General features: G+C 44.2%; 1 protein-coding gene across 1 annotated transcript in view; it reads left to right on the top strand.

The window, feature by feature from the left end:
- The first annotated feature begins 1,078 nt into the window (after positions 1 to 1,078).
- The window catches only part of CD9 (CD9 molecule), a 37,599-nt gene continuing 29,980 nt past the window's right edge, over positions 1,079 to 8,697 (top strand). The window contains exon 1 of the mRNA XM_067468938.1: positions 1,079 to 1,267. Coding sequence (XP_067325039.1) covers positions 1,202 to 1,267 — 66 coding nt within the window. The 5' untranslated portion in view covers positions 1,079 to 1,201. The remainder of the gene's footprint in view (positions 1,268 to 8,697) is intronic.

Genomic DNA, 8,697 nt, shown 5'->3' with positions numbered 1-8,697 from the left:
CAGGGGGAGAGAAGAGAGGGAGGGGGGAGAGACAGAAGAGAGGTGGAGTGAGAGGGTCAGGGAGAAAGAGAGAATAGAGAGGGGAGAGGGAAGTGGGAGGGATGGGAAAAGGGAGAGAGAGGGAGGGAGGGGAGAGAAAAGGAGGGGAGAGGGAAGAGAGTGGGAGAGAGTAAAGGGCCAGAGAGATGAGGGAGTAAGGGGCGAGAGAGAGGAGGGAGCGAAGGAGGGGGAGAGGGAGGAGGGGAGAGGGAGGGAGAAAGGGACAAAGAAGGGGAGAGGGAGGGGTAGAGGGAAGAAAGAAGAGAAGGAAGGGGAGATAGAAGAAGAGAGGGGGAGAGTGAGGTCCCAGAGAGGAGGGAGGGGGTGAGAGAGAGGGAAGAAGAGAGAGACATGGAGAAAAAAGGGGAGAGGGAGGGGGTGAGAGGGGGGTAGAGGGAAGAAAGAAGAGAAGGAAGGGGGAGAGAAAAAGGGGCAGAGAGAGAGGGGAAGAAGGGAGAGGGAGGGGGGAGAGAGGGGGGAGTGGGAAAAGAGAGGGAGGGAGTTAAAGAAGGGGAGAGAGGGGGGAGAGGGGGAGTGGGCAAAGAGAGAGAGGGAGATAGAAGGGGAGAGGGAGGGGGAGAGAAGAGAGGGGGAAGACAGAAGAGAGAGGGAGGGAGGGGGTCAGGGAGAAAGAGAAAATAGGGGGAGAGGGAGGGGAGGGAGGGATGGGAAAAGTGAGAGAGAGGGAGGGGAGAGAGAGAAGAGAGGGAGGGGAGAGAAGAGAGGGAGGGAGAATAAAGGGCCAGAGAGATAGAGGGGGAGAAGAGAGGGGGGGAGAGGCAGAAAGAAGGAGAGAGAGAAGAAGAGAGGGGGAGAGAAGAGAGGGAGGTGTAGAGGGAAGAAAGAAGAGAAGGAAGGGGGGAGAGGGGAAGAGTGAGGAGGAGGAGAGGAAGAAAGAAGAGAGGGAAGAGTGGGGAGAGAACAGAGAGAGAGGGAGAGATGAGGGAAGGGCGAGAGCGGGGCCCGCAGGCCTGGCGTGACGCCGGCGAGGGCGGGCGGAGGAGCCCAGGGAGCGGCCCTGGGGGCCGGGGTGGAGCCCGCGACGAGCCGGTCTGAGGAGTGGCCCTAGGGAGCGCCTTTCCCTGCCGGGGCTGCTCAGACGCGCCTCCCGCCTCGCCACGCAGAGAAGCACCGCCGCTCCCGCTGCCTTCGAGTCGCCGCCATGCCCGTCAAGGGGGGCACCAAGTGCATCAAGTACCTGCTCTTCGGCTTCAACTTCGTCTTCTGGGTGAGTCCCCAGCACTGAGAGCAGGCTCGCCTCAGCCGCCGCTCACCTGGGCAAAGAAACTCTCCCCTCCCCTCCCCCGCCCGGTCGAAAACCGAGCGCGAGCCCCTTCTCCGAACCCTTCCGAAGCGTTCCGAGTGAGGCTTTTTTTCCCCTCCTTTCCGAAGAGGCATTTGCTAGGGAACTCTAAATGCAGAAGGAACTTTAGCGCGCGCGCTCTCCACCGAGTAGAAGCCGCCCTGGTTGGCTTCTTTGAGGCAAAAAAAGCAAGAAAGCCCCGGATGGTGGGCACGCGGACCCCCCCCCCCCTTCTTCTCCCTTCCCAACCTCCCAGGTGCCTGGCTCCTTGGAAGGTGAAGCCACAGTAGTGCGTTCCCATCAAAATACTGTAATACTCCAATAATAATAGTTGGTAGAGACCCCATGGGCCATCTAATCCAACTCCTTGCCATGCAGGATAAGCACAAAGTACTCCTGACAGATGGCCATCCAGCCTCTTTAAAAAAAAAAAAAACCTCTAAAATCAGGACAGTAAATAAAGAGCAACACTCCAAAAGCAGGGGAATTCCAGACAAGAATCAATCATAGCCAGCTAACACCTCCCAATAAAGGATTCCACCAAGCAGCAACCAGCCAGGCTTTGAAGCTGCAATGCCATTAAAAGTAGTCAGTTACAACATTCACACCTGCCTCAAACAGACAAGCGTTCTTTCTCCCACTCTGGATATTCCACAGATATATAAACACAGATATGGAGCCCCCAAGATGCAGTGGGTTAAAGCGCTGAGCTTGTTGACTGAAAGGTCGCAGGTTCGAATCTGGGGAGCGGCGTGAGCTTCCGCTGTCAGCCCCGGCTTCTGCCAACCTAGCAGTTCGAAAACATGCAAATGTGAGTAGATCAATAGGTACTGCTCCAGCGGGAAGGTAACAGCGTTCCATGCAGTCATGCCGGCCACATGACCTTGGAGGTGTCTATGGACAACGCTGGCTCTTCAGCTTAGAATGGAGATGAGCACCACACATGAGCTTCCACTGTCAGCCCTAGCTTCTGCCAACCTAGCAGTTCGGAAACATGCAAATGTGAGTAGATCAATAGGTACCACTCCGGCGGGAAGGTAACGGCATTCCATGCAGTCATGCCAGCCACATGACCTTGGAGGTGTCTACAGACAACGCTGGCTCTTCAGCTTAGAAATGGAGATGAGCACCACACCCCAGAGTTGGAGACCACTGGACTTCATGTCAGGGGGAAACCTTTACCTTTACTATAAACCCCACTTGCCTAGTTTAGACCTCACAACCTCTGAGGATGCCTGCCATAGATGTAGGTGAAATGTCAGGAAAGAATGTTTCCAGAACATGGCCGTACAGCCCAGAAAACTCACAGTAACTCATCCAGCCTCTGTTTAAAAGCTTCCAAGTAAGGAGCCTCCACTATACTCCGAGGCAGAGAGTTCCACTGTTGAACAGCTTTTCCAGGGCCTTTCCACACAGCCATATAATCCAGACTATCAAGTCAGATAATCCACAATATCTATTTTGCACTGGATTGTCTTTGTCTTATGTTTGTTATAACAGGCTGTGCTTTTTATTTAATTTTAGTTTGTTAAGTTACAATTCGCATTAATATGTTGGGTTGTATAAATTTTGTTATTATGGATGTATTGTTGTTGTATTTAGGCATTGAATGTTTGCCTTTTATGTTTGGAATCTGCCCTGAGTCCCTCTGGGGAGACAGAGCAGAGTATAAATAAAGTTTTGTTATATTACTAGCCATCTCCTGCCACGTGTTGCTGTGGCCCAATCTGGTGATCTCAAAAATAAAGTAATGAGAAAGTGTTGATTTCTAATATATGTAATTTCTTTTTGCTTGTGGGTAAACAGTATTACTTGCTGTTTCTTTGTCAGTGTTGATGTGGAGAGTGTCTGGTTTGCCCACCCTGGAACATGGAACATATTATTGTCCTTTAGGGATCCCTTTCAAATCTATGATATTATATCTGTCATATACATATATATGTGTATGTGTGTGTGAATCAAATATACCTATCTATATCTATGGCTAGATGGTTCTTTGTCAAGAGGGCTTTGATTATGTTTTCTTGTCCTGGTGAAGGGTGTTGGACTGGATGGTCTTAAGGCAGTATATCTCAATTTGGGGGTCACAAGGGGGGTGTTATAGGGATGAGGTCTGTCTACAGTGAAATAGAGTGGGACTGTGACTTTCCTCGGTCTAGACACTATATTCCTGTTGATGTATCCTAGAAGCATATTGGCTTTTTTAGCTGCCACATCTTTCTATTGCAATGTTTCTCAACCTGGGGGTCAGGACCCCTGGAAGGGTTGCGAGGGGGCATCAGAGGGGTCACCAAAGACCATCAGAAAACACAGTATTTTCTGTTGTTCACGGGGGTTCTGTGTGCCAGGTTTGGCCCAATGCTATCGTTGGTGGAGTTCAGAATACTCTTTGATTGTAGGTGAACTATAAATCCCAGTAACTACAACTCCCAAATGTCAAGGTCTATTTTCCCCTAACTCCATCTGTGTTCACATTTGGGCATATGGAGAATTTGTGCCAAGTTTGGTCCAGATCCATCACTGTTTGACTCCACAGTGCTCTCTGGATGTAGGTGAACTACAACTCCCAAACTCAAGGTCAATGCCCACCAAACCCTTGTAGTATTTTCTGTTGGTCATGGGAGTCCTGTGTGCCACGTTTGGTTCAATTCCATCATTGGTGGAGTTCAGAATGCTCTTTGATTGTAGGTGAACTATAAATCCCAGCAACTATAACTCCCAGATGTCAAAATCAGTTTTTTTAGTGATGGTCACTCCTTGGGTTATTAGGTGTCTTGTGTCCAAATTTGGCGGCAATTTGTCCAGCGGTTTTTGAGTTATGTTAGTCCCACAAACAAACATTACATTGTTATTTATATAGATGATGATGATGATGATGATGATGATGATGATGATTATTATTATTATCTGCCATATAGTCCAATTCAATGCCACCTTCTGGACACCTTCCAGCTTGTCTATATCTCTTTTGAACTGTGGTGCCCAGCAGTGGACAGTATTCCAGTTGAGGTCTAACCAAAGCGGAATAGAGAGGGACCATGACTTCCCTCGATCTAGACCCTATACTCCTTTTGATGGATCCCAAAATCCCATTGGCTTTTTTAGCTGCTGCATCACATTGTTGGCTCATGTTTAACCAGTTCTCCATGAAGACTCCCAAGATCTTTGCCGAGTATTAATTTTGGAGTGTTTGTTAAGTGATTTGATTCTCACTTCTTTTTTGTGGCTTGATATATCTGGAGAACATCGATGGAAAATATATTTCTTTATCAGCATCTGGATGATCAGAGGACATGCCACATTTGAATCCTATCACAGAGTACATGGAGATGATCTCATATTGTCCTCACAGTGGCCCATGTATTAAATTTGTGAGAAAATGGCCTTTAAATGTCAAGCAAAAAGTTTCATGACCAAGCTTTATTTCGATCAATAACACTATGTAACACAATGTTTGTTCCTGGGTTATAAATGTCATTTCTGTCATAAAAAAACATGGGAAGAGTGTATTAAACTGCCCAACGTTTGTTCTCGTGGGACATACCGAGGTGATAGTTTTTCAATTATAATATCTTCAAGAGTTGCAACCAATTCAACATAGTTTGTGGCAGTCACAAAACAAAGTTTCAGGAGTAGAATAAATACTTTCAAAGTAAGGATTGTACAATTAAATAGCAAATAACACTTTCAAACCAGGAATAGAAACTGTTTCAATTTTTGTTACATAAAAGTAAAGGTTTCCCCTTGACATTAAGTCTAGTTGTATCCGACTGAGGGGGTGGTGCTCATCTCCATTTCTGTTGTCTGTAGACGCCTCCAAGGTCATGTGGCCGGTATGACTGCATGGAGTGTTGTTACTTTCCAGCCAGAGCGGTACCTATTGATCTACTCACATTTATATATAAAATATAAAAATTTATTTATATACCGCTCTATCTCATCATATTTTATGGTGATGTTGCTTGGTAGGGAGAGATGGGTCTTAAATGCTTATTTGGCTGTCCAAACTCTGTCCTATTCGCATAGAAGAGTTTGCAGGGTGCCCAGGTGGGGGATTAAGGTTCCAGTTGCCAAACACCCCAACAACGGAACATCCAATTCACTATGACAGGGGTCCCCAAACTAAGGCCTGTGGGCAGGATGTGGCAGTCCAAGCTCATTTACCCGCCTAAACTTGAGACTTCGGGTCATCCTAAGTCTGAAATGTCTTGAAGGCATACAACAATCCTAATTAACTTAACTTCTCTATCTCATCAGCCCAAAGCAGGCCTATGCTTCTCATTGAAATACTGTTGAATGTATGTTAGTTAAAATTGTTCTTCATTTTAAATATTGTGTCGTTCTTTCATGTTTATTTACACTACAAATAAGACATGTGCACAGGAATTTGTGTTTGTCTCAAACTATAGTCTGCCCCACCCCAAACAGTCAAAACCAGCTTAAAAAGTTTGGAGACCCCTGCTTTATTGGAATCAAACAGAGGCAGAGAGCTATGTAGGCATCCTCAAACTGTGGCCCTCCAGCTATTTGGGCCTCCAACTCCCAGAAGCCCTAATGATCTTGTTCAATTATCAGGAATTCTGGGAGTTGAAGACCCAAATAGCTCGAGGGCCACAGTTTGAGAATGCCTGGATTAATGCCTTGAGCTCATTAGAAGACAAGATGGGAAATAGATATACTGTATATACTCGAGTATAAGCCTAGTTTTTCAGCCCCCTTTTTAGGCTGAAAAATCTCCCCTTGGCTTATACTCGAGTCAATGTTATTTACTATTTTACTCTGTTATTAGTATGATTTTTATTGCATTTATTATTTTACTCTATTTATTATTATTATTATTATTATTATTACATTTATTATTTTACTCTTTATTGTTATTACAACATTTATTATTTTACTCTCTTATTACTGTTATTACATTTCCATTATTTTACTCTATTATTATTTTTATTACATTTATTATATTACTCCCTTTATTATTATTGGAAGGATATGTAAGCACATTTACACTGGAGAAGGTTAGAATAATGGTTTAATCAGAGTTGGACAGCTTTGTCTTAAATTACAATTTTATGTAAATATTTTTGAATATTTACTCTACTGATGTCTCAATTAATGTAATTTTATTGGTATCTATTTCTATTTTGAAACTTACCAGTAGCTGCTGCATTTCTCACCCTTGGCTTATATTCGAGTCAATACATTTTCCCAGTTTTTTGTGGTAAAATTAGGTATCTCGGCTTATATTCAGGTTGGCTTATACTCGAGTATATACAGAAAATAACATAATTGATCAGTATTGTCAACCTGTCATTTCAGCTATCTCACATATCTTCAAAAGCCATTCTTGCATTGGGGTAGCCCCCGGTGGTGCAATGGGTTAAACCCATGTGCCGGCACACTGACAGGTCGCAGGTTTGAATCTGGGGAGAGTGCAGATGAGCTCCGTCTGTCAGCTCCAGCTCCCCATGCGGGGACATGAAAGAAACCTCCCATAAGGATGGTAAAACATCAGAACATCCGGGCGTTCCCTGGGCAATGTCCTTGCAGATGGCCAATTCTCTCACATCAGAAGTGCTTTGCAGTTTCTCAAGTCACTCCTGATATGGTTAAAAAAAATGAGATAGCTGCATCTTTCCATCTCTAGGAAAAAATGATTCTCATTGCTATAGTCAAATATAATACTTGCCAATACACATTTTTGTGCCACACGTGTTAGAACTGTTTCTGGGTATATCTGACCTGCTAATTCCCAAAATGACACCAGTATTCCCTTATCGGGTTTAGTTTTTGAAACACAGAACATCTGCCATCTACCAGCAGAACCGGCCCTAGGTAATTTTCAACGGTAAGCAAACAGTATTTTGCGCCCCCCCCCCCCAACCAATCACTAATATATAGGGTTGTTGTAGGTTTTTTCAGGCTATATGGCCATGTTCTAGAGGCATTTCTCCACTGATATATATTTTTTGTTCATCGTGAGAGTTCTGTGTGCCATATTTGGTTCAATTCCATCATTGGTGGAGTTCAGAATGCTCTTTGATTGTAGGTGAACTATACATCCCAGTAACTACAACTCGCATATGTCAAGGTCTATTTTCCCCCAAGAGTGCCTCAAGAGCGCCCCTGGGCAAAATCAACTATATTGCACATGCTTACTTTGCGTAATGGGTTGAGCCGCCCCTGTCTACCAGTTACCTTCTTCTCACTCATAGAAAATCCTGATAACCATATCTAAAAAACTAAAGCTGATGCAGTCTATCCCATCCAATTTCTGGATCAGTGCCCCAAATAACCCTAGAAACAGGCCTAAAAAACAAAGATGTCGATAAAAATTTTCTATAGGGCTCTGTAATCAATATTTACATTATCTTTTTCTCTCCCAACTGATTAATCAAGCAATTATTTACAAAACTGGGTTGTTGTGAGTTTTCCAGACTGCATGGCCATATCCCAGAAGCATTCTTTCCTGATCTATGAGATCCTCAGAGGTTGCCTGTTATAGATGTGGGTGAAATGTCAGGAGAGCATGCTTCTGGAACATACAGCCTGGAAAACTCACAACAGCCCAGCGATTCCGGCCATGAAACATATTTATAAAACGAATGATACCGCAATGAGTTAGTGGCCTCTTTGGGTGAGGAAGGAGATGTTTTGGAAAATTTCCCAAATTGTTGTGCTCTTTGAAAACAAGACTGCCTCTGAAGGTGTTCCCTTGGGAGGGTACAATTTCCAAGCTTTTTTATTCTAGACATGGAAATAAGATCTAAAAACACACTCTCTTACTTTGGATTTGCTTTGAAGCTTTTTTTTTTTTAAAAAAAAATCTCCTTGTTGCCTGGAACACGCCTAAGAGATGAACATTCAGGAATGAACTTGTTTTGCATCTAACTCTCCAATGCTATCCTGCCCCAGAATGAGCATTCAAGACTGCTTTGTTGAAAATTGAATCTCATTACATGACAAGCCCGCCTTTCTTAAGAATTTTTTTGGGGCTCCTATAGTTGGATGGCTAAGCATGAATTGCAAACCTCATGATACTCATTTTGTAGCTCACTTTCTGAATCTTGCTGTGAACTTCCTGTCTCTTTTGGAGTAGCCCCCTTATCTGCTATTGAGAGGAGGGAAAATGCTTAAACTTATCAGACAACATCCAGATCAAGTTTGTCAAGAGTTTTCAACATTTGGAGACACCACACAGACATTAAATATTTCTGATTAATTCAAGAAAACTTCATTCAGATTAGAGAACAAATCACAGCAGAGACATTTTGAATAAGGAGTATTTTGTCCAATTCTGGGAACCACAATGGAATGCGTCCAGGGGAGGGAGACTAAAATGATCAAGTCTGGAG

This window comes from Anolis sagrei, chromosome 5 (assembly GCF_037176765.1).
Source record: "Anolis sagrei isolate rAnoSag1 chromosome 5, rAnoSag1.mat, whole genome shotgun sequence".
Classification (NCBI taxonomy): Eukaryota; Metazoa; Chordata; class Lepidosauria; order Squamata; family Dactyloidae; genus Anolis; species Anolis sagrei.
This window is presented reverse-complemented; position numbering and strand designations above follow the sequence as displayed.